This window comes from Henckelia pumila, chromosome 4 (assembly GCF_033568475.1).
Source record: "Henckelia pumila isolate YLH828 chromosome 4, ASM3356847v2, whole genome shotgun sequence".
In the NCBI taxonomy this organism is placed as follows: domain Eukaryota; kingdom Viridiplantae; phylum Streptophyta; class Magnoliopsida; order Lamiales; family Gesneriaceae; genus Henckelia; species Henckelia pumila.
In genome coordinates, this window is record NC_133123.1 from 151,793,744 (window position 1) to 151,819,661 (window position 25,918).

The 25,918-nt window shown below is 35.1% G+C and overlaps 3 protein-coding genes across 5 annotated transcripts; 2 read left to right on the plus strand and 1 right to left on the minus strand.

Annotated features, from left to right (window-relative positions):
• Nucleotides 1-1,622: 1,622 nt before the first annotated feature.
• On the plus strand, nt 1,623-5,702 carry LOC140864965 (F-box/LRR-repeat protein At5g63520). Its single transcript, XM_073269423.1, has 10 exons — nt 1,623-1,973; nt 2,503-2,610; nt 2,704-2,796; nt 3,031-3,174; nt 3,376-3,474; nt 3,870-3,909; nt 4,095-4,250; nt 4,407-4,582; nt 4,686-4,804; nt 5,064-5,702. Exons 1-10 carry the CDS (start codon nt 1,713-1,715, stop codon nt 5,473-5,475), a joined length of 1,608 nt encoding a protein of 535 aa, XP_073125524.1. The 5' UTR covers nt 1,623-1,712; the 3' UTR covers nt 5,476-5,702.
• Nucleotides 5,703-8,107: 2,405 nt separating this feature from the next.
• LOC140866179 (gamma carbonic anhydrase-like 2, mitochondrial) lies at nt 8,108-10,898 on the minus strand. Its single transcript, XM_073271089.1, has 2 exons — nt 10,376-10,898; nt 8,108-8,745 (listed from the first exon to the last, which is right to left on the minus strand). The coding sequence occupies exons 1-2, from the start codon at nt 10,761-10,763 to the stop codon at nt 8,369-8,371; spliced, it is 765 nt and encodes a 254-aa protein (XP_073127190.1). The 5' UTR covers nt 10,764-10,898; the 3' UTR covers nt 8,108-8,368.
• A 611-nt stretch (nt 10,899-11,509) lies between these two features.
• LOC140859955 (CBS domain-containing protein CBSCBSPB1-like) lies at nt 11,510-16,690 on the plus strand. Of its 3 annotated transcripts, none has more exons than XM_073262619.1 (15): nt 11,510-11,621; nt 11,717-11,939; nt 12,444-12,612; nt 12,750-12,882; nt 12,972-13,142; nt 13,285-13,363; nt 13,478-13,591; nt 13,693-13,759; nt 14,017-14,122; nt 14,225-14,283; nt 15,141-15,247; nt 15,319-15,452; nt 15,827-15,912; nt 15,994-16,083; nt 16,247-16,690. In XM_073262619.1, the coding sequence occupies exons 2-15, from the start codon at nt 11,761-11,763 to the stop codon at nt 16,424-16,426; spliced, it is 1,674 nt and encodes a 557-aa protein (XP_073118720.1). In that variant the 5' UTR covers nt 11,510-11,621; nt 11,717-11,760; the 3' UTR covers nt 16,427-16,690. The 3 variants fall into 3 exon arrangements, with proteins under 3 accessions (XP_073118720.1, XP_073118722.1, XP_073118721.1); XM_073262621.1 differs by having other exon boundaries at nt 11,717-11,915; XM_073262620.1 differs by having other exon boundaries at nt 11,731-11,939.
• The last annotated feature ends 9,228 nt before the right edge of the window (nt 16,691-25,918 follow it).

A 25,918-nucleotide genomic window follows, 5' to 3' on the forward strand; every position in this document is an offset into this window, starting at 1 on the left:
ATTAGAATTATTTTTTTAAGTATCAAGTACAATTTTGATCTAAATTACAAATGAGTAAAATTTATTTTGATATACGAACTATTGATAAAAATGTCAAATTGATACATGAACTATTGAAAATGGTTTAATTGATACATAATCAACTTATAAAGTCAATTTTACCCTTTATCTACATTATTTCAAAGTATAATATTTTTGTTAAATTAAAATAGATACATAATTTATTTTAAAAAATATTTTATTAATACAATTATAAACATAAATTTATATTTATTTAAATTTTATATTATAAAAAAGAGATCATACTCATTGTACGAGACATTGTAAATATTAATTCATACAAACATGCACATACACACAAAAACAATATATATTAAAAATATATAATAAAATATATATAATTTTATGTTTATCTATGTTATAATATTATTCTTTCTATTAATCAATAAATTTTATGTTGAATATTTTTTCGTATAATGATATATAAAATTTTTATAGTATAGTAATTAGTAAATATGAATTTATATTTATAATTGTAATTAATATAACAATTTAGAAGATAAAAATATGTATGTAGTTCAATTAATCAATTTAATAACAATATTCAATTTAAAGACAATTTAAGTAAATGACAAAATTGACTTTTGAGTTTGATTATATACCAATTAAATCATTTTCAATATTTTATGTACCAATTTAACATTTTATATATCAATATTTTATGTAACAAAATAATTTTTACTCAATTACAAATATATAATGTAACAACACACATTACTAATGAGACTTGAACATGAACTCGAAACTTGCTTATCTCAAATAGAGAAATTACAAAAAAAAAAACTTTTATATATCTACCTAAATAAATTAGGAAAACTACTCAAAGATAACAAAAATCGAATCTAATATCAATTGATCTCAGCACATTAGGGTACCGTTTGGTTCGTGTGAAAAGATAAATAATATCTGAATAAATAATAAAATGTAATAAAAAATAAATAAAAAATGATAGTTAATAAAGTAATTGATTTGATTGATAGATTGTAATTGATTTGATTTGATTGATTAAATTTTATATAAGGATGATAAATTACTATTTTGTTCTTTTAAAAATAAATAAAATATGAATAATATTATTTATAGAGGTAATATAGTAATTTAAATTTAATGATTTGATGATAAGATAAATGATTAATAATTTGTTTGATGTAAAATAAATAGTTAATATATAGATAAATAATATGATGAGAAAAATGAATGATTAAATATGATAAGTTATACATGTACTATTATACTTCAGCCAAACAGTGGATATTTTTGTATAACTACTAAACTCATAAAAAAACGATTACTATATAATCACTAAAACTATATAACCATTTTGCAATATTATATAATCATATATATATATATATATATATATACATGTGTGTTTCGGTTTTAACAATCCAACATAAAATATATAATATATTTTTTATAATGTCGGAAAAATAATTATAATTAAAAAAACAAACATATGGGATTAGGATCGAAAAGAAACAATGTATAATCGATGCAAATAGTAAATTTCGTTCACTCTAGTGAACTAAGAATGCTCTTTTAGAAATCGCTACTTTCTCATTTTCCTCACTCGCTCCTTCCTTCCTTCATACACAGGGGTCCGAATTCCGAAGCACTCAGCTGCTGCTTTTCGTGTCAGGGCGAAATCGGCGATGGAAAATCAGTCCATTCGATCATTGAAGAAAATGGTGAAAATGAAAGAGAAAACACGTTCATCCAAGGTCGGCGGCGAGGATAACGTCACGGAAATCAGCGATTTAGGAGAAGATCTCTTACAAAAAATCCTCAGCCGACTGCCGGCCGTAACCTTCGCATCTGCAGCGTGCGTTAGCCGCTCATGGACCGCTGTCTGCAACAGGATACTGTCTTTTCCTAAGCTCACTTCTGCCATCTCTTTCAACCGTTGCCTCGAGGTGCCTTGTGTCCCACCCCCCCTTTGATTTCGTTGAAGCCACTTCTTACTGAACTATAATTTTTTGTTTTACGACCCATTTGCTCATGTCTTGTGTTAATATTTTTCCTGTTCCTTTTTGTGGGGGTATTTTTGTTAAATAGAAACTGGGTTCCTTCTGATAGAGTGTTATGGATTGTAAAATGTAGTTTGCTGTCTTTTGGAACTGGAAAAACCCAATCTTTTAGCAAATAAACCGGTTATGATGCAATGCTATAGATTGTGCACCCATGATTCTGTGCAAATTTATCAAGGGTACGTAAGGGTATGTTTAAATCCACAATGACAGGCAGGCCTTTAGTTTATTGTCTTTCAATGATTTTTTAAGAACTCAAAGTAGCAATATGATTCGTGGCTCTGAAGAAAATGCACCGTATGCATAGGAAAATATATCAGTAGGGTCTCAAGATGCGATTGAATTTTCAGCATTTGATTAGTCTATTTTTTTTGGCTCTATCCAATAATAGTATGTCTCTCTGTTGTGACGGCAGGATGCTATAGATGAGGTTGTGAACAAGGTTTTCTCGGAACCAATACGCCCTCATTTTGCCCTGGCTTCTTTTGCTCCTTATTTGCACTTTGTACCAGCTCAAAAGATGGTATTGTTCTCACTTCCCTGATATGGGTATCCCGTATCCTATACACGGTGTTTTTATTTTCATCCAGCTCTTTAAAAACTTGATGCTTTGCAGATGAAAAAGAAATTAAGTCGCAAGATTCCATTAATTTTCACATTGTCTGAGGGATCCATTGGGAGAAACGTCCTTACTGATGAGCTAATAGAGGTAAGTACTTATTGTTATGATGTTTATGGTGATTCACTGCAATAATCTCGAACTTTTCTAAAGTCAACATCTTGCTTCTGCACTTGTTACTGTGGTAATTCTTCTTTGATGTAGCCTTTGAAGCACAAATAATAAGGTGCTGATTTTTTTTTATTAATAATATTAATTAATATGAGATTCTGGGTCAATAAGCCACTCTACATTATCATAAAATGTGTCAGACTTATTGGTTAGGTGCAATGGGGATCACATGAGGAGTTTGAAGATTTTGGAGATGAATCCCCAAGTGAGGAGCTTGTGAACATAGGATTGCTATTGACAATCGGTTTTCTACCGGGAATAAAGACCGATATAATTCCATTGCCCCTTAACCACCAGGTAATGGTTGTTCGTATAGGTTCCTAGAAAAAAATTGTTAATCTCGGTTGCATATATTTCATTTGAATGTTTTTAAGTACTACCCTGGAGACATGGTTCTGTACTTGTGATCTGGGAGTCTAATTTGGTAACACTATTACCTTCTGTGCTACTGTTGTCTCTCAGTTTACTAATATTAATTTGGCTGCCTATGACTACCAGTCTCCAACGCTTCACATTGAGGACTTTGTGATGGATATCAGACGTTATTCATCAGCTGTTTCTGGTTCTTCATCTCCTGCTGCCATCATGCTATTTGTTGTGAGTTATAAGCTCTTGGGATTTTCTTTATCATTTTGTTTTAATGATGCTTTGAAATACTTTGATTTGTTTTTATCCAGAAAATCTGGACACATAATTTCTCGAATGTTTTCCTTGTTTTAGATCTGAGATTTGAATGACCACCTATGGACGTGATTTTCCTTTCTATATGCTATTCTGATTTAGTGGTGGCTCATCTCAAGTTATTACTCTGCGGAATGGTGCATTAAATTATTGTTAAGCTGATCATGTGTGTAATTTCGGAAACCGGGAACTCTTATAACAGTTCAATAAACAAAGACTTACTCTATGGAAGTATTAGACAATTTGTAATTTTTTATTTGAAAATTTTACATTTTAAAACGCGTTTCTCACCTTTGAGTATTATGTACCAGGATCGTGGAGAAAACATCAATCCTGTCCTACACTTGATGGGTGAGTAATTATATCCAGGCGTTATGCGTGATATGAAATTGATCTTATATGATGATATACATTGGCACGAAGTAAAATAGAAGCGTCAGCAAGTGGAATAAACGTAACTGTATTTTTATCAGTAGCTGAACTTGAATTTTCGGTGTATCAGCAGAGATTAAGATGAACTCTATGCCATTTTGCAGAGTACGCCTTTCCTACAGACACTGTCATTGTAGGGAATTCCGATTGTCATATCTTACACAAATGTCCAAGCAGACATCCTTTTACGTTAAGGGAACAATTTTTCTATTGTGCTGCAGTTGCACTAGTATTTGCGAAGGACAAGAACAAACCAGCAGGTGAGGTTATTCTTTATTCTGCTTTACACGTAAAATTTCTCATATAATATCACGGGACAAAAAATTGTCATACACTAGTTGGTCATCTTTCCACTGTAATGTTTAGCTTGATTAGGTCTGTGATACCAATGTCTCCTATATCATATTTACTTGCAGATGTTGGCGAAACGCAATTTGATGTCATTTTATCAAGCGGCATATCACCAATCGGTACTCCATACAAGGCGGTTTCCGTTAAATGTGGTGAAACGTCAACTATGCTCACTGCAAAGAGACTAACACATCATGAACATCTTGATGGTGAAGCTATTTTGGCTCAAATATACGATGAGGTAGTACTGATCCAGGCTTACTTTGATGCCATGTTCTTAATTTGAGCAGATAAAGTGAACAAAAATTATTAAAATGTATGTTCTAATTCGCTGATTTATGCAGCTTGGAGATCGCATTCTGGATCCTGTTCTCTACATTGGAGTCACTAAAAAAAGAAAATGTTCAATTGGGAAAGAAAAAGTTAGGTGGCTGCAATTTCTGGAATTTCATGAAGTTAAGGGGTAAGTTGACTCTTGTTTAGCAAATTCTGATTCACTTTTCAAGGTCACTATACAGTCTAAGCTAGGCTAGCAAAATGACATTAATCGGTAAAAATAGTTGGAATATTTCTCATGTTTTTTAAAATCTTGAGATTTACTCGGTCCTTATTCAACATTAGAAGTGTGAACTGCTTAAATTTTTTTCTGTGGAGGAAGAAATAAGAATCTGTATGATGTCTTGGGACAACCTTGTAAGGCTGACAGCTTCTTTTGTTTTCAGAGGAGATGAAGAGTACCTAGTCGTTTATTCTGGTGACATTAAAACTAGAGATCCCTTTCGTTTTTATGTCTCGAATTCCAAAGCTGCTTTATCATCTTGCAATAAAGTCACCGATGCCCTCAGGCATTTGAAACAAGATCGTGACAAAAGAAAAATTTTTGGTGGCATCCTCTTCACCTGCTGTGGTCGTAATGAATCGTTCTTCGGGCGAACAGGTATTGATAGCTCCCCATTTTTGGAAAACTTTCCTGGTGTTACTTTTGCTGGAACTTACTGTTCTGGGGAAATAGCTCGTGGGAAGTTGAGTATGTATGATAAAGATGATGAAGGCGGCGCTTCGGTTCGGAGCTGTCTGCACGTATACAGTGCTGCTTACCTGGTTATGTCATATACTCCTGCTCCACAGTGTTAAATCCGGTGGGTGTTGGCAGTTTTGTCTTGCTCTTGAATCGATCTGCATGAACCTGAGAAAGTTCGTAGGACAGGGTAGAGGACTGTCGTTGCAGTGAGTTGTATCTAGTAGTATAAATTTGGTATGTGCGCATGGCTAACTTGTCTGCAGACTGTAAGTTTGATGCATCAAATTGTGACATTTTAATGGAGAATTTTGTCACTACTCTTAAGGCATGATTATTATTACTCTAGAATTGTGTTTCATTTATTGTTCTATACATCATATATGTAGAAGCAATACTTCTGAGTATAGTGCAAACTTACTTTCTTGACATACTTTGTAAATAATATAACAAAACATCATCATAAGAACAGGGGACAAAATAAATCTGATAAATAATAGATCGAATTAATAATTATTTGGAGCTTGTTCGAACATGTTCGAGTTTGTGTGAGTTTTTCATTTGTGTCTTTAGTTGTAATGATACAAATGCATATCCTTCTTGATTACCGATGAAAATAATTTTTTTAATGGTAATATTATTGTTATTATCAAATTTCAACAGCTATTATCTAAGATTCTAGGATTGAGAGTCGCATAATTAGTAACTCGAGCTAAGATATAAGTCGCATGATTCGTTGACGATGTACAACAATAATACTCGAAGAATCCGAGATGAAAATACCCTTTATACTCTTTGTATTCCCAACATTTTGTGCCCAAATTCATACACCTAAAATTTTATGTATCAATGAAAAACAATCAGCTACAAGAAGATAACCACTCCTAATTTATAGTCAATCCACTACCAAAAATGTTAAGAAGTTAATAAATCGTAAATTGGAAATTCCATGAACTGAATGTGGGATTCCCCATTTTAATCATTTCAAAATCTTTATTTCTCAATTTTTTCATTTCTAGTTCTCTCAATTCAAACAAGAACTTGAATTGATATCACATAACTTGATATGATATTGGCACGGCTCAATCAAACAAAATGACCCAATTTTCGGGTAATTTGATTTGATTGAGCCGTTCCAACATCATATATATAACCAGCAAATTTCGGAGCAGAAACACTAGAAAATAATTATCGAAATTCAAATATTACCTCTATTGCACCTTGAAATTGTGAAATAATGAATTCAAAATCTCTAATCCAATGTATGCCTTGGGATGCAAAAAACTTGGGATAAAAAAGTGGTAGAAAACTAGAAACAAGAATGAAGGAGAAAACAAAGAAACTTGTGTGTTTTAGATGTTCAAGTTTTAGCCTCACTCAAAAGGTTGGAATTTATATAAAAAAAATTTCCCTATCAAGTCTTCCATGAAACATAGTGGTTGGTGACATATATGTAATGACACGAGGTGTCCCTTTCTTTAAATATGTTAATCAAAATTAATGACTATTTTAGAGAATTTTCCAGCTTGGAAAAAACCTAATTTTGATACAAAAAGTTACAATTGGCATCATCATTAGCAAAATCTTTCTGCAAAGGGAAAATAATTGTGACAAAATTACGAAAATAATCGGACAAGATTTTGTCGTGTCTTGTTCAAATATGATACATATGTAGTTTCTTGATTTGAAAAATATAAGTAAATTATGAAAATAATCGGGAATGAAACAACGAACGCTAATAATAATTCGAGCTATTCATTTTCAAAAATTGGAACGAACACAAATCAATTGTTATCGAAAACCATTATGCATAATAGTAATTGCAAGAGCATGGACCGAAAAATGACACATTTAGTTCGAAACTCGAATTAAATTGACATTATGTTAAAATATCAAAATTCAATAACTCAAGGAGTTTGAAACCATTGTGAATTATGTAGCTTAGGTTAGAACAATGTGCGTTTAAAGGTCAATAAATGGAAAAAGGAAAAATGATTCAAGAAAACAAGTTATTGTGAGCAAGAGAACCAATCAACAACTTTAAAATATTATCTTATATTTTTTGAGTATGTCTCTTGTGACATATTTTACGGATCTATATATGTGATTATATTGATCAATCTGATTTATATTTAGAGTAAAAAATAATAATATTGACATAAAAATAATTCTATTTTATAATTGAGTCGAATAAAGATCAATATCTTGAAATTTACTTGTGAGACGATCGGATAGAAATTTTTGTGATACATATTTGTTTAAAACAAAAAAGTTGTGACAATCATTGCGATAGTGTTCGATTAAATAAAAGGTTTCTTCACAAAGTATCTAACTTGCAAAGAGAATTAATTTTCTACAATAATTTAGATTCCATTAACAAGTATTAAATTGTTTTGGGTTTAGAAGTTTCCTCTTAATGGCTAAGTGGTTGGGCAATTGACAATTGTGGACGGGAAGAAAACGTAGATTCCCATAAGAACATTATTTTAAACAATTTATTTTCTTGTCTTATATGTTTATTGTGGAATGAATTAATGTGTGGAATCAAATCTACAATTAGGAGATATGCACACGAATTCATTATATGGAGTACATACATTATATATAATAAAAATTGTGATGGTTGAAATGTTTCAAATAATTTGTCGATTGAATAAATATTTGAAAGAAAAAGTGACATTTTAATGATAAATTATCAAATGAGCTGGTAATAATTTAATCCTATGGAAATCTTTTAACATGTAGATAAACATTTTAATAATTGGCTCAACAAATTCAATTCACGAAATTTCAACAAAAAAAAAAAAAAACCCATAGGAAACAGAATGATAATGATTTAGTAAACATCCAAAAAACAAGAATCCATGGATGAAAAGTATTCAAGATTATATATCCCATTTCTAAGCATAAAAAAATCAGATGAAATGCAGACTAGGAAGTTCAAGGGCTTGCACGGATCTTACGTTGCTTATTTCTTTCCAAGAATACAGAGCCAGTATAACACACACTTCAGATCGAAATCCCGAGGGACTTCTTCATCTTCTCAACTTCCAAATATACGGTCGAGTAAGGTAAAAACTCCGAAAAATAGCTTTTGCTAAGATCGTTAATAGCAACAGCAAGTTTAGGGATCTCCAGTGTCTCCTCATGAGTCAAAGTCCGAATGAACTTTGCTGGATTTCCGGCCCAGAGCTCGCCAGTTGGTATTCTCCTCCCTGGAGGAACCACAGACCCAGCTTCAAGGATAGAGTGTGTTTCAACCAATGAACCCTCCATAAGGATGGAGTGCTGCCCAATAATGCATTCAGGCTCGATCGTGCAAGATCGCAACAGACTATACGCGCCAACCGTGACATATCTTTCAATCATTGTTTCTGCTGGAAGCCCTGTCGAATATCAAAGAAAACTTTAGCAGGCAGCTGCATCAATTGAACTTTACTGTATCTAAATAATGGAAAACAAGATCATTGTTCAATATATCCCATGACGGAATCCAGCAACAAAATAGCAGGCAAAGATTCACAGCTAGAAGAATTTTGTAGTAAATTGGCAATTGACATGTCCCTGGAGAGAGATTTAGTTATACGGCATCTTCTACCAGAAACCACTTTTCAGAAAAACTCTTGCTTACAGGAGATGGCTTAAACTACGAGTTATACTTTATTATGTCTGCTCACATGTAAAGTGAAGACCAGGAGGTTATCCAGATTTATATATAAGGATTACATTTATATATTAGTCCTTTATTTGATTTGACAAGAAAGGCCTAAGAATTAGCATATAAGAATGAAATATGTGAGAGCTTCGACATTAGGGGGTTTCCACATGTGCTCATAGAAGTGAGTCAAGTGACACAAACAATAATTTCATGCTTTAAGTTTTAACAGCTTCATCAACACCATTACCTAGTTTTTTTTTCATTGACAAGAAATGATTTTGTTAACAAACATAGATGTACAATCAAAAGATCAGAAATCTTTATGGTCTAATTTCAAAAAAATAGAATAACAACCCAATTTGAATATAAATTCTCAATACAAAAAAACGACAAACAATCAATTTTCTCTAGTGACAACTGACAACTACAATATTTACGAGCCTGATTCAAGTTTGCGTTATTTATGGGAATGAACTGGAGAACTCAACACTCCTGCAGGTGTCAACAAATCCATCCAGATCAATAAGAACCCTCTTTTTGATTCAAGGTCTTTAATGGAATATTTTGAAGCAAATATATTTTTAACTAGAGCAAAAAATCATGGGATGTGATGTAACATAACATTATGTATCATGAGATGAGCTATCATCAGCAAAATCAAGACAATGTGATGTATATTAATATGATGAACAATGCAGGGTAATTTAGTTATAAAATTATTAAAAAAGATGAAGCACGACAGAGAAGTGTTCGAGGAAAAAGTTTGATTAGCATAATTTTATAATTTTAGGTGTTGAGAGTTAAATTTGCTCATAGAAATCTAATTCTAGTATATATTATGGATATTCAATTACATCACGAAAAATTTCAGATTATCGCACCGCATCAATATCTGAAACAGCTCCAGTCTTTTGCTCTATGCACTACTACTGAGCAAACTATAAGCAACTAGACCAAATATCTGCTGATCTACCAAAAACAATGACTTGTACATTGGTGAAACTCAAATTTTTAAATCATACTGTAACCTAAAGCCGCATATTTCGATCGCTATCTCACAATCAGCTTCGAACAACAACAGAGACAATTACTGCTCCCAAAATAGCCAACAGACTGAATAACAGTTCAAACTACAATCCACTAGTTTTCTACAAAAAGAGTCTACACAAATACACTGTCATCACATATAAAGCTTAATAGGTCTACTGCTACAAGCAACTAAACTGTATAGTTAATCAGAAAAAAAAAACCTTGCCAGTTGCCCTATTTAATCAAAGTGTTGACAAGCACAGAAGGTGAAACAAAACGTACAACCATTTCTGCACAGAGTACAACAAGAGAGAGCCAAAAAAACCGACCTGTAGGAGAAGACCAGGCGGCGTGAACAACACATCGCTCCTGCACATTGGAGCAGAATCCAACGGTGATCTTATTAAGGTCGCCCCGCAGGACGGCGCCGTTCCACACGGAGGCGCCGTCGTAGACCACCACTTGACCTGCCAATACGACATTGGGCGCCACGTAAGCATCGACGGCCGTCTTCGGGATCCACTGCCCTAAAGGTATGACCTTCCTCTGCCCCCTATAGTCCCATTTCACCCGATCGGGGGACTCCCTTATCACCGGAGCTGGCGGAGGCGGCGAAGGGACCGGTTGTAAGGCTTCCGCCGAATAAGCCCGGCCCGAAAGAGGTGTGGAGAGGGTCCGTGGAAAGATTCTTCGGAACAATCGAGCTGGCGTTGCCATTTTCCTCTGCTTTTTCTTGCTTTGATTTGCAGTAGAGAAGAAAGTCTAGCTCGCCGAAGGCCGAGTGAGCTTGGAAGATGGATCGAAAATGGGCCGGGTCGGCCTTCCGGCCAGATCGGGTTTGGACATGGGTTTTAGTCCAACGGGCAGCTCTTTATGATCCACGTTTGGGCCAGAGTGACTATTAATCTGGTTTAAACAGAATGTTTTAATTTTAACAAATAGAGGCAAATTTTGATTTTGAAAATTTTATTAAATAGTATATATTTTGTTAGAGATGGATCCTCGTTTTTTTTTCATTTTTTTTTATATTTTTACATTTTTTTGGGAAAAAATCATGACCGAAGTAACCGATTTTATATCGGAACTACTAATGAAAATAAACATTTTGAATAAATTTATAGACATCAACATTTATGTATTTTATTCTATTCACGAAATATTTATAATTTTTTTAAGAATGTTATAATTTTAAAACATAAATAATTTATTTAGAACCAAAAAAAATAAATTAATTGATATACGGACCACATGTTTATGTATATACATTAGTTGAATGCCATAATAATGAGCAACAAGGACCTTTTTCCAGGTGCGAGATTATTGGCTTACGTGTCTGCCTTCCATTGGCTACTTTCCTTAATCCTCGAACATTTTCAAATTATTAGTATTAATATTAAAAATTTAAAATAAATAAAAATATATATAAACGGCAAATCCTCATCCTTCCTTTTTTATTACCGTGAGGAAAATTCATTTCACGTAATCATTCTAATTCTCAAAGGAAAAAGGGAATCTATTCCTCTTTGACTCATTTATCTTGCCATTTTCACGGCTCATTCGATACGATTGCAACAGGTGCATTACTTTTTTTTTTTTGAAAATTTAATCTGATCATGAGTTTTGTTCGTGAACGATTGATTTTTTTTATTAATTTTTATTTTTTGGATCAGTGTTCAATTGTTAGGTGTTGAATTTGTTGTTGATCGAGTTGATAATGGCGAGTCAAGGAGGATCATCTTCGCGGAAAAGCATCTCGTTGACCAGCTCGTCTTCTCAGGCCAGGAGGAAGGCCGCCGCCGCCGCCGCCGCGGCTGCGGCTGCGGCGGAGAACGGAGGTGGAGGTGGGGGCGATTCCTCGACTCACCGCAAGTCTCTGTCGGCTTCCCGTTCAATGTTATGCTCTTTTAAAATCAGGATGTTTCTATGTTTTCTTCTTTTAAATTAATTCTAAAAAATTTATTGGAAATGCTAGCGAATATTTTTCTTATCGTGCGTTTACTTTTGAATGGTGTCCACGTCTTTGAATTCAGTTTTGACTGATTTTATGCGGATGCCTGACGGATGTAACATGTATGTTTGCACGTGTGGTGTCTTAGCTTCTCTATGCTGTTTTATTGTGCTAATTTGGGTAATAAATGTCATTTGCTTGGACTGTTGATTCCTGAGAGGGTAACAAACTTAATTTGGAACTGGTAGTATGGTCACTTTTGATTGAAATGCCAAACCAATTTTTTTTATGCATACATAATTATTTGGTTATCTACTTTGATAATAAGCAAAACAAACAATTAAGAACTACCTTCTTCATTGTTTGAGTGCATGCATTTATAGAATCATATTTTGTTTTTGGCGACAGTACCATAAACATCTGAAAATCATTCCTCACATTTTCAACAGGGGACTGACAGGAGAACGAACAGTGAAGCGATTACGGTTGTCAAAAGCCTTGACAGTACCTGAAACTACTAGTATCATTGAAGCTTGTCGTAGGATGGCTGCACGCAGAGTTGATGCTTTGTTGCTGACTGATTCAAATGCTTTGCTGTGTGGAATCCTGACAGATAAGGTCTACTCAGATGGACATAAATGGCAAAACAAAGCGCTTTGGATTTTTATTTGCAATGTTATAATTTTCTTTATTGGTTTTGTTTCGTTTCACTGAAAAATGAAAAATTTGTTGTTTCTGGCCTTTTTGCTATAAAGGATATAGCTACAAGAGTCATTGCACGAGAGGTTAATCTTGAGGAAACACCAGTTTCCAAGGTTATGACAAGGAACCCTGTGTTTGTGCTTTCTGACACTCTTGCAGTAGAGGCCCTGCAAAAGATGGTTCAAGGTTAGGTTTCATCTTAGCAAAGTGCACATCAGACCCCAAGAAATGCTCCGTTTTGACCCCCTCATTTTAAAACAATAATTTGTCCACAGGAAAGTTTAGACATTTGCCAGTTGTTGAAAATGGAGAGGTGATTGCTTTACTTGATATAGCGAAATGTCTGTATGATGCTATAGCTCGTATGGAAAGGGCATCTGAGAAGGGAAAGGCCATTGCGGCCGCGGTGGAAGGCGTCGAAAAACACTGGGGAACATCAGTAGCTGGTTGGTGGATGGTGCTTCTTTTTAGAGTTCTTTTTCTGCTGCATTTTCTCACCTTTTTTTACTCTAATGATCATATATGTTCAAGCAATCAGTTTGCTTGAAAATTTTCAGAAATTAATTTTTTTAACTGCATGATGTTTAGGCACCAACACATTTATTGAGACACTTCGGGAGCGAATGTTCAGACCCTCCTTGTCCACTATAATCTCTGAGAATTCAAAGTAGGTAATATCTAGACTTGTCTTATTAAATTACTTTTAATCTTATGACCATAGAAATTAATCAAAGTAAAATTGGATTTACATGACCTTTTTACCCCATTATTCTTTCGATAGGATTGTCACACTTGATCCAAGCGACACTGTGCTGGTTGCAGCAAAGAAGATGCTTGAAATCCGAACTAGCTCTTCTGTTATAATTGTAGATAACAAACCACGAGGAATACTAACGTGAGTTGTGAGGTTCCTCTATTGTTGGAATTTTATTAAATGTTTCTTGACATGATAACATTAAGATAATTTGAATTGTGTGTCTTCTTACTCTTCGTTAGTTCGAAAGATATGTTGATGAGAGTCATAGCGCAAGATCTTCCTCCAGAATCTACTCTGGTGGAGAAGGTGATGGTCTTCCTGCTTCTTTCTGCATCTCTTGTTAGAGAACTTGTTTATTCAGCATGACTTTTAGATGCATTTTGATAATTAGGTGATACTCATTCAAATACATGCTAGAATGGTATCAATTGAATGGGCTTTATAGTATCACAAATAACCTGCAATAATTTTCATTACCTATGTTTGGCGAGAACCGTGAGATACAATGTGAATTAACTTGGCCGTTAACCTTCTTTCTCTATCTCTCTCACATAATTCTCCAGGTGATGACCCCAAACCCGGAATGTGCTACAGTTGATACCCCTATTGTTGATGCTCTTCATACCATGCATGATGGAAAATTTTTACATCTTCCAGTTGTTGATCGAGGTAGATATGTTTCTCTATTTTGGCTGAAAGCTGATGGAAAGTAGTGGTTATGATTTCATTGTTCTTCACAATGTACTTGACTAATGCAAATGAAAATCACAGATGGAGTAGTTGCAGCTGTTGTTGATGTGCTTCATATAACTCATGCTGCTGTCGCCACAGTAAGTCAGTCATATTCAATGTTTTTAATGCCGGGAAAAGTTATTGAATTCTTGGTATTAACTTTTCTGCTGATGAATTAATAAAGGCATGATTATTTTATCAATTCCCAGATATATCATTGTCCCTAAACTCTCATCTTATTAGACTGGTGTCTGAATAATGTGGTATTCTTTAGCTGGCTTTCAGAGCACTGCACTAGCAGAAATGTTGATTTTCAAACTGTTTCCCGAGTAAAATACAATTCAGACGAGGATAAAATGCTTCTCCGAGCTGCCTATCTCTTTCTTGCCGTATCTGGTGCCAAATTAGTGAGGTTTCTTGGGCATACATCAATCTATGGAACATATTTCTGTTGACACATTAACCATTTCGCTGAAAGTGGTTATCAAAGCCTGTTAACTTATTGTGTTTGAACAATTCTATAATATAACCAGAAAAGTCGATGTGCATCATATAATCCATTAACTTGCAACAAACAACTTTATTGAACAATTTATAGACTACAGATACAGTTCCTGTTTCTATCTGAATTTGGCTGAAGATGCTTCTGCAAAGAAATTATTTAATTTTATCTGGTAGCTATTATGATTTTGCCCATTTAATGTGTTTAAATTATTATTATTATTTTTTGTGGGACCAATGTATAGTTATGTGGTATGATGAGCAATTCCTGTTGGAATTCTTTTTAACTATTGATTAAATCCCTAATATGTGTGAAGTATATTAATCATTCGTGCTATTTTATGTGACAACCGAATTATTTGGTGTATATTATTTGTTGTTGATTATGTTGTCAATGACTAAGATGGAAGTTCTGTGAAGATTATATATTGGTTGATTGATTTTAGTTATCCAGGTTGGTAATACTGCTGGAGTCAATAATGAGGCTGCAAATAATTTGATGCAAAGGTTCTGGGATTCTGCAATGGCATTAACTCCAGATGATGAGGATGAAACCCGAAGGTTTTGAACTTTATATTAGATATCATTGTGGGTTCGACGATCTTCTCTTACATTTATGCATGATTTTCCAGTGAAAATTCATTGAAGATGCCTTCTGAAGGAGGAGAGACTGGTCGATCTCTTCCCTATCCTTCTTCCACCGCACCGAGTACTTTTGCTTTCAAAATTCAAGACAAAAAAGGAAGAATGCACAGATTTATATGTGGTATGTTTAAGTGCAGCTTCTTTTTAATGAAAACAAAACCTTCTGGCTCTGATTGTGTTGTATTAATACTTCATTTAAAATGCATCAACTGCTACAAACACCCGAGTAATCTTTCCATACAAGTAAATAATACTGGCCATTTTTTGTTCCACCATTGTGAAATTCCTATTTAACTGAGCAAGTCTGAGCACTTGGTAAAATATGTATGTGCTTGTATATGTATTAAACAGTTTGGTATGCATATCGCACACTAGGTTCCATGAATGAAAAGTTTTTATTTGCATCCTTGTGTATTGATTTGATTTTCGCCATTTTACTTCTTCCAATTAATTATTCAATGGTCATGATTTTTCTCATTGTCGTTCTGCTTTTAGATACACAGAATATGGCTGAACTCATAACAGCCATCCTTCAGAGAATAGGAGACGAAATCGACCGTAGCAACCTCCCACATATTCTGGTTAACAAACTGCCGATAAACCTCAATTTCAACCGGATTCTCTCATTTTCCCAAATCTAATGAACTGCCACCATTCTGCAGTACGAAGATGAAGACAATGACAAGGTCATACTTGCATCAGACAGTGATCTTCAAGCAGCTGTAGACCATGCAAGATCAGCCGGTTGGAAGGTATAAAAACATTTTTCTTGAGTCTATAGTATTATATCATCAAAAAATGGCCCAAAACAAATTAACAAGTTTCGCTTTCAGGTACACTTCCATAACTAATCAGTTTCACGCTTTCCCTTTTCTTTCTCTTTAACCGATGAATCGAATTTACTGAACTTGGCAGGGACTGAAATTGCATCTAGACTATTCAGGAACCCCTGTTCGTCGAAAGGGATCCAACTCCAGAGGCCTGGAATATGCCCAAGCAGACGCTTGGGCTTCCGCATACAGCACTGTTGCGGCTGGGGCTGCAATAGTTGCTGGTTTAGGTTTACTAGCATTCTTGAAACGAGCTGGAAATTAGCCTTTTCGAGTAATTTCCCAGCTGCCTGCGGCTAACTTTGTTCAATATTTTTCGAGGGTTGAACAAGAATATGAGTGCTTATATCTCTATTGGATCTGTATATCAAATACGCATAGAGAGTGTTGATATCTTCACCTCCTGCATGAATGTTTGCGGGTGCCATTCTGACAAAAAATGGATTTGGTCGGATTCATTCGATAGCCTATAGAGAATGGAGTTTTATTTCTTTGTGTATAAATTGGCAAATGTTCTTTGTTTTTCTGATTCGAAAGTGTGTATGTGGAACTAGTTTCAAATGCAAAACTTGCATTTTAAAGAGAAAATTTGGTGAATTTGAGGAAATAATAGTATCTATCACTTGTATAGTATATCTTTTAAAAGGCACATGCACCTAAAAAAAGGGTCATTTGCAAAAATGGCCCCACAACAAAATTCATTTAAGTTTGTAGGCTTGTCATATTTTTATTTTGGTCAATGGACCTGTTTTAATTTAATATTTAAGATAAATACTAATTAATTGTTAATAAGGGTTATTGTTAATAAGGGTTTGGGGGCCCAACAAAATTGGTTGAGAAAGAACAAAACCCCACCAAAAAAAACGGATTCCCTTTTCTCGTTCCATTTCTGCTTCCTTCTTGAGTTCATCAGTTCCATTTCTGCTTCCTTCTTCTTTTCAACTTCTCTCAATCTTCATTTAATTTGTTGTGTGACCTCTTCATTTATTCCATCCAAAGAAATCTTGATGAAAAACCAAAGTTAAATGGCATTCTCATTGACACAAAAATAATTTTATCACTAGAGATATATATATAAGGTATGTTGTTTGCTCATTTATGTTTTAATGTTTGTGGGTTATCCATTTGTCATGTTATTTGATATGTCATTGTTTGTTGAATCATTTATTTCAGTCGGTTACGTTATATATTTCAGTCAGTTGATAGAATTAAATCAGTTGGTAACGTTTCAGTATGTTAAACCATATAGTGCAGTCTGTTAATAGCATTCGATCGGTTTGTTACATTTTCGAATTAAATCGGTTGGTTATATTTTCATTAGTTTAAAACATAATTTTCAGTTGGTTGAGTTATATATTTCAGTCGGTTGCAAGCATTAAATCGGTTGGTTATCTTTCAGTAGTTTAAAATTTATATTACAGCAGGTTACGATGAGTTGATTAATTTTCATAGGTTACTTATTATTCTTTTTTTTTTTTTTGTTATAGATCTTGTGAACCGAGATATGATTCAAATCTTAATTAATTTTGATGGCGAGTGGAAGGCTGACGGTGAACATAAATATTCATGGTGTGATGGAAGTAATTCGGGATGTCATGCTATATCTATTGATGAGAGTAATGTGAGTATTGAAGATGTTGAAGATGCAATTTTTGAGACAGTTCAATTGGATAGGCATGATAGGGTGTTGAAGCTAAGTTACTTGACAAAATTTGAGGCATGCAATCCGAGACCTATATATATAAAAAGCTCCCGTGCATTGGCAACATATCTGTCTTTTGGCGTTTCAAAGGTTAGACCTTTGCTTCATGTTGAATTGATAGAAACAAGTGGCCTCAGAACCATTGATGAAACAAATGATAATGCTAGAGATGTTGAAGTTTGTAAAGATCTTAATGATGAGAGGGTTGCCAATTATGATATTGAAATATATGGTGGTGATAAGAGAACATATGATGAATATTTTGACGGGGTATTTTTTGAAAATGAGTTAGACGATGGAATGAATGAACATGAAGTTTTGATGGATGACACAAGAGAGATTGATAATGCGGTGACCGAAATAGTTGAGGTTGTTATGAGTGAAGAGAATCGTATTGATGACCTTACATTGTGTACTCCAAGAAATACACGAGTTGAATCTTCTTATCATGAAGAGTATCATGTTGATGAGCGTATATTGTGTACAACACAGAATACACAAATACGAGATGTTGAAGGGAATGCGACTTATTCATTTAATGATTTGTCTAACTTTTTTGTCGGTCAGGAGTTTGAGAGCAAGGATGAATTTCAAACCGAGTTGTTCAAGACTTGTTTAAATGCCTCCTTTGAAATAGATGTTCGAAAATCCAACAAAAAAGTTTATGATGTTAGATGTGTGACACCGAGCTGCAGTTGGAAAATACGTGCATCACAAATAAAGAAATCATCACGATTCTCGATACGTGTTTATCGCAACGACCATACTTGTGACCTTTCACATCGGAGGAAAATGCATCGGCAAGCAACTTCAGACTTTGTAGCAAATATTTTGGTTGAAAATTTTAAAGGACAACTCAACTTGCCTGAACCAAAAGCCATTATGACGATGATGCAAAATAAAGGTGTTGAAATTAGTTATTTCAAAGCATGGAGGGGAAGACAAGTTGCTTTGGATAAGTTACTTGGAAGTCCTGAAGAGAGTTATAGAATTTTGTCATCGTATTTGCATATGGTGAAGCAAGTGAACAAAGACTCAATAACTGATTTGGTGACAGATTCGACGGGTAGATTTAAATATATGTTTCTAGCATATGGGGCATGCATTGATGGATTTCGTCGAATGAGAAAAGTTATATCTGTTGATGGAACATTTTTGAAGTGCAAATATAGAGGTTGTTTACTTGTTGCTACTGCACAAGATGGTGACTTTCATCAGTATCCTATAGCATGGGCCATTGTTGATTCTGAGAATGATGATTCGTGGGTTTGGTTTTTGCAGAAATTGATGGAGTTTATTCATGATGATCCTGACTTGGTAATCATTTCTGACAGACATATATCTATTATTAATGCTGTCCGTACTGTATATGAGCATGCATCACATGTACATTGCTCGTGGCATATTTCACAAAATCTTAAGAGAATGTCTGGCGGAAAAGATGGGATTGATTTGTTTATGAGAACAGCATATGCATACAAACTATCCGAATTTGAAGAGTTGTACAGATGTTTGAGAGAAAGGTATCCTAACATTGCATCATATCTTGAAATGCATTCATCTCCTGACAAATGGTCTAGAGCTCATTCTCCCGGTGCTAGATACAATATAATGACGACAAATGGAGTGGAGTCAATAAATGCAATACTTAAAAAAGAAAGAGAGTTACCTGTTGTAGCGTTGTTGGATGCAATTCACAAATTAACTTCAAAGTGGTTCAACAAGCATCGAAATGCAGCAGGTTAAGTCGATTAATTAAATTTATTACAGTTTGTTAAGTATGTTTATTTAGTAGGTTTATGTTTATATTTCAGTCGGAAAATAAAATATTTAAGTTGGTTAAGTGTGTGTAATTAACAGGTTCAGCTATGACGACACTTACTCCTTCGACAGAGGCTATCTTGAGAGCTAATTTTACATTGTCCCAACGTTTAAAAGCATCTCAGCTGAATGCATTTGAGTATCAAGTATTTGGTGATGGGAAGAATGAAGTTGTTAACTTATGTAACAAATCTTGTAGTTGTCGAGTGTTTCAAGTTGATAAACTTCCATGTGCTCATGCAATTGCAGCAATTTACGGCGCAAAATTAGATTTGTATGAATTTTGCTTGCCCTACTACTCTTCTCAAATATGGGCTCTCGCTTATGCCGGTACTATATATCCGGTGCCTATTGCGAGTGAATGGAGCATTCCAGATAATCTTCGATACGATGTACTTCCCCCGGACGTCAAGAGGAAATGTGGCAGAGCACAAAAAGAAAGAATACCCTCTATTGGAGAGTTTGGTCGGAAGAGGAGTAAAAAAAGTGGTGTGTGTCATGAATCAGGCCATTATCGAAAAAAATGCCCACGTAAACAGACTGATATGTAAACAATTTTCTTAGTTTCTTGTTTAAAATGTTGTATTTGGATGTTGATTAGTTTTTTTCGATTAGGTTGTATTTTGTAAACATGTTATCAAACTTTGTATTGGTAAATGATCTAATGTTTCTTACAATCACTCGGTTAATGCAAATATATCAGTTGGTTGAATGTGTGAAATCAGTCAGTTCCTGAAATATATCAAATAGTTCATTTGTTTATTCAGTCGGTTAATACAAATATATCAGTTGGTTGGATGTGTTAAATCAGTCGGTTAATACAAATATTTCATATTTCAGTTGGTTCAATGTCTTGATATCATAACTATATAATATAGTAGTATGTAACACGATTTACATATGATAATATGATGTACAATCACACTTCAATTGGCTAAATCCTACAAGTCAATTAGTATTAATCACTTCAGTTGATTCAATGAGATATATCTAATAGTTCATTAGTTTATTCAGTCGGTTAACACAAATATGTCCGTTGGTTGGACGTGTGAAATCAGTCGGTTAATACAAATATATCGGTAGGTTGGATGTGTTAAATCAGTCGGTTATTATACATATCGGGCGGTTGATGCATAATTACATTCACCATCACAAACCTTTAGTACTAATCAGTCTAAATTAAAGAATTAGATTTAAAGTATTTTAGTTGGTTCAATGTGTTAATCATATTTCAGTTGGTTCAATGTCTTGATATCATAACTATATAATATAGTAGTATGTTACACGATTTACATATGATAATATGATGTACAATCACACTTCAATTGGCTGAATCCTACATGTCAATTAGTATTAATCACTTCAGTTGATTCAATGAGATATATCTAATAGTTCATTAGTTTATTCAGTCGGTTAACACAAATATGTCCGTTGGTTGGACGTGTGAAATCAGTCGGTTAATACAAATATATCGGTAGGTTGGATGTGTTAAATCAGTCGGTTATTATACATATCGGGCGGTTGATGCATAATTACATTCACCATCACAAACCTTTAGTACTAATCAGTCTAAATTAAAGAATTAGATTTAAAGTATTTTAGTTGGTTCAATGTGTTAATCATATTTCAGTTGGTTCAATGTCTTGATATCATAACTATATAATATATTAGTATGTTACACGATTTACATATGATAATATGATGTACAATCACACTTCAATTGGCTGAATCCTACATGTCAATTAGTATTAATCACTTCAATTGATTCAATGAGATATATCTAATAGTTCATTAGTTTATTCAGTCGGTTAACACAAATATGTCCGTTGGTTGGACGTGTGAAATCAGTCGGTTAATACAAATATATCGGTAGGTTGGATGTGTTAAATCAGTCGGTTATTATACATATCGGGCGGTTGATGCATAATTATGTGGCCTTGATTGAAGCCAAACTACTACTCACTAATAAACATAATTCAATAATCCAAGTTTACAATAATAAAATAAAAAAACAAAAGTAGAAGAAAATCTGAAGATTGAAATGGAATGGAAGGATCCTGCGGTGACTAAACATCATCGTCGTCGGGAATGGAAGGATCCTGCGGTGCAACCGGAGCATACTGTGGTGGGACTGTAGACTGGAATGGAAATGGAGGTGGATAATGCGGAGCCGCTCGAAAGCCCGAAGTGTCAAGCCCCAACTGTGTCGCCATGCTCCGCATCATGTCTTCCACATTATGGAGATGAGTGGAAGTCGCCTGAAAGTAATCCATGGCATAGTGGTCGAAAGCGGAGCTCTCGACGGCCATTTCCTGAGCAGTGCGGCGAAAAGGAGAGGGCTGATGCGGTGGTCTACTGCTAGAAGAGCTCCCGACATGCTGTTGACCGCTAAAAAACTCCAGATTGCGCTTAGCTTGCTTTGAAGCAGCAAGCTTCTCATCGACGGTCTTGAAAGGCGGGAGCCACTCCTCATCGGGACTAATCTGAACGCCCGCCTGGCGACACAAGGCTGTGATGGTTTGAGGGAAGTAGAGGCCCACCGTCGGAGTCCGCATTGAATACAGAATGGAATCGTGGACAAGATTGCCCACATCAACCGGCCACCTCCTCGTGAGAGCATAAACAAGAATAGCCCTATCGGCTTGCACGTCAACAGTATGGAGCACGGGTAGAAGTCGTCGGGCAATAAAAGCATACCACAACGCCGGCTCAAGCTTCAGAAATCTCTCCGGAAAATGAGTGAATTGGAGTTGATCGTGCCAACGGACTCCCGCATAACATAAATCGCTCAACATCAAAGAATAGTCCGGATTAGCCTTAAAACTCCTAAACTCACTATCATCCACAGCAGGAGTATCATAAAATGTATTCAATGTATCGGCATCAAACGAGACAAGTTTACCTCGGACAAAAGCTTTTGAATCCTATCGAGAAAGGGAATTAGCATAAAATTCCCGAACCACCGGAATAATAGCGGGTTCGGGCACGCGGAAAAACACGGTCCATTTCCTCTTAATAATCCCAAAAGCAACCGATTCATTACAGTCTAACGATAAGCCACGCTCGGCAATAGGATTGCGATGGAGTCGAGCATGTTCATACCTGTCTTGGGCTTCCCGAGAGACGAATTTGTTGGAAAAATCTGCGGACGACGAGGAGCTAGCGACGATAGGGCCGGACGAACGGAAGCGCTTGGCTGGCATTATGGTGGTCGGCCAGAATAGATGCGGCGTTCGGCAGTGATGTACGGTGGTGAGCGGTGGTGATACGGTGAGGAGTTCAAAAATCGATGATTTCTTCAGAAATTGACGGACCCAAATTTGAAGGTCAATGATATACTCCACAAATCTGCAATTGAAGAGCAAAAATGTCAAGAATTAATGGAGAAATGGGGGGAAAAGATTTGGGGATTTAAGGTTCATGGTGAAGAAGGAGAGGAAAAGAAGATTGGAAAAGAATGGGAGAGAAAAAGCTAATTTCGCTTATTCTCTGTAAGCGTCTATCGCGCGCGCGCGAGACTTTATAATTTTTTCTGAATCTTTGTTCAGCGCGCGTGCGAGGATGGGAACCCGCGCGTTTTCTCTGGAGCATAACCTTGCGCGCGCGAGGATGGATCCTCGCGCGCGCGCAGTGTAAGATAACAGAGAAATGAGCGATTACTCGCGCGCGCGCGAGTAGGAGCCTTGCGCGCGCGCAATATTTTATATAGGCTTCTGAATGTTTGTTCTGCGCGCGTGCGAGGAAGAATCTCGCGCTCGCGCGCGCGCGGGTTCCCTTAGTTTTCTCTGAAGCATAACCTTGCGCGCGTGCGAGGATGGTTCCTCGCGCGCGCGCGGGTTCCTTTCAATCTCTCTGGAGCGCATGATTGCGCGCGCGTGAGGGTGGGTCCTCGCGCGCGCGCAGTGGAGTAGAACAGAGAAATTGAAAAAATCTCTCTCGCGCGCGCAGTGCATTAAAACATAGTATGCACCTGCAAAATATTGAAAACCACACAAAAAAAAATTAAAAATAAAATTAAACGAAATAAGAGAAAATATTAAGAAAACAGATAAACTTTTTTTTAAAATTTCAAATATAGTTGTTTAATTCAAATATAAGAAGTCGGTTGAATGTTTTTAATCAGTTGGTTGATTGTTTTAAATCAGTTGGTTGAATGTTTTAAATCAGTCGGTTCAATGCTTATATTACTGGCGGAATAAAAAATTTAAATTGGTACATTGTGTTAAATAAGTCGGTTTATAAAAGTATATCAGTTGGTTCAATGTGTTTAATCAGTCGGTAAATGCAAATGTAGCATTTGGTTAGATTTAAAATTAGTCGGTTAATTCAAATATAACAGTTGGTTGAATGTGTTAAATCAATTGGTTGAATGATAAGGGTCGTTCAGAAGGAAATGACTTATGCTTATATTTATAGTGTATTCAATCAGTCAATTTCCACAAAATAAATCATTCTGAATACCATCACATCAACATTAGTCCACAAACCATCACATCATTAACATCTTTCAACTACACAGATAAATCGACAAAATTATTCCCAATATATAACATCACTGCAAATCTATAAAATCCATTCACCATACCATACAGATGTTCCTAAATATTTTCTATATGAATTCACAATATTATCATTCAATCCGTATGGAGACTGCTGAGACAACTCCACCTCAAAAGTCTTCAGCATCCATGCACCGCAATCAGAACTGTAATAATGAATTATTTTAGACTCCCACAAAATATGTTGAGATCAAATGAAATGATAAATTATGGTTTGTAATAAAAATTCCAGAAAATTCAAGAACATACTTACCTACTCATATTTTGCGGGAAATCTTTGGGGCGTGCAACTGTCCACATATCAGGAATCTTGACTTTGGAATAATGTAGAAGATGTTGAACCACATATTCTACTGGATCAATATAAGCAATCATTTCAGCATCGGTGTAGCAGCCGTGGTTGCAATCAAATATAGTGATGATTCCATCCTTCACATTCACTACAACTGCTACCCAATGTATAGGCAAATTCAAAGGAATCAATACTGAAGATGCATTTGCCCATGGTACTGAAGTCCATCGACGACAATATCCATCAACGTAGCCAAATAACTTCTTCCAATAGCTATTGCTGAAATCATCACGAGCATTCCGATATGCAAAACATATATCTTGAGAGAAATACGGACTCATGATGGCAACATCCTGTTTCACCAAATGTGGGTATGTCTTTTGCAAGACAGATAATCCATACATGCACTCGTATACGTGCTGCATGTTATGGAATCATATTATATATAAAAATTAATATTATTAGAACACGACTATAAAAAAATATCCTACTCACGCTTTCATCAAGCCAGTGCCTCGGATTAAGAAGGTCCGTAAACCATGACTTGCCATATGATCCATATGTACATGCTTTAAATCCATCATGTAATCTATTTACTTCTTTGGTGACAGTGGACAATACTTTCTTGATGGAAACACACTGCACTGGTTCAAATGAACCGTTGTAAGGACCGGTATATCCAAATGCAGTCAAAGCAGGTGTCTCAGGCAGTTGTACATATGGAGAGCGACAAAATTGAGACTTTTTACTCCTTCGAGCATCTACATATGGAAAGCAAGGGTTTTAGATAGTGATGCATACCTTTCAAACCTATATTTCAAACAAATTATAACAAAATATAATGCATACACTTTTTAACTGCAATGGATGGTGTGATCTCCTTTGGTAATGCTTGATCATTCATAGCTGCATTATCTTCAATTGTGATGACATTTGCATCATCATGTTTGAATGAAATCTCCGTAGTAGCAACATATTGTTCATTCACACCACAACCAGAGATAAGATTTTTTTGAGACTCAACTACAACTAAAAGAAAGTAATGTATCAAACACAAAAAAACGAATTTTTCAAATATATAATTTCATTAATATTGGCACACATTACCATTTTTTTTCTTGGAACGCGTGTAAAAAATAATATGTTTTCAAAGTCTCTGTCGCTCGTTGGAAGGTGGCTCGTCTATGATGAAACGAATTAATCAGGTTAAATAAAACTACAAAAAAATTTAAATTGAAATTTTAAAATAAAACATACGAAGTGGATCAAACAAAACATCTAGTTCATTGGTCACTTCATCATTGACCAACAGTTGCTCACGACTAACTCCTCCATTCAAGTCTCGATCGACAAAAGTTGTTTCTTTGACTATGTAATCTATGA

Coding starts and splice junctions, on each gene's coding strand:
- LOC140864965 (XM_073269423.1), top strand. CDS start 1,713: ATGGAAAATCAGTCCATTCGATCATTGAAGAAAATGGTGAAAATGAAA. Junction 2,611..2,703: donor TTGTACCAGCTCAAAAGATG/GTATTGTTCTCA, acceptor GATGCTTTGCAG/ATGAAAAAGAAATTAAGTCG. Junction 4,251..4,406: donor GGACAAGAACAAACCAGCAG/GTGAGGTTATTC, acceptor ATTTACTTGCAG/ATGTTGGCGAAACGCAATTT.
- LOC140866179 (XM_073271089.1), bottom strand. CDS start 10,763: ATGGCAACGCCAGCTCGATTGTTCCGAAGAATCTTTCCACGGACCCTC. Junction 8,746..10,375: donor CGCCTGGTCTTCTCCTACAG/GTCGGTTTTTTT, acceptor GATATTCGACAG/GGCTTCCAGCAGAAACAATG.
- LOC140859955 (XM_073262619.1), top strand. CDS start 11,761: ATGGCGAGTCAAGGAGGATCATCTTCGCGGAAAAGCATCTCGTTGACC. Junction 14,284..15,140: donor CTCATGCTGCTGTCGCCACA/GTAAGTCAGTCA, acceptor TTAGTTATCCAG/GTTGGTAATACTGCTGGAGT. Junction 15,248..15,318: donor GATGAGGATGAAACCCGAAG/GTTTTGAACTTT, acceptor ATGATTTTCCAG/TGAAAATTCATTGAAGATGC.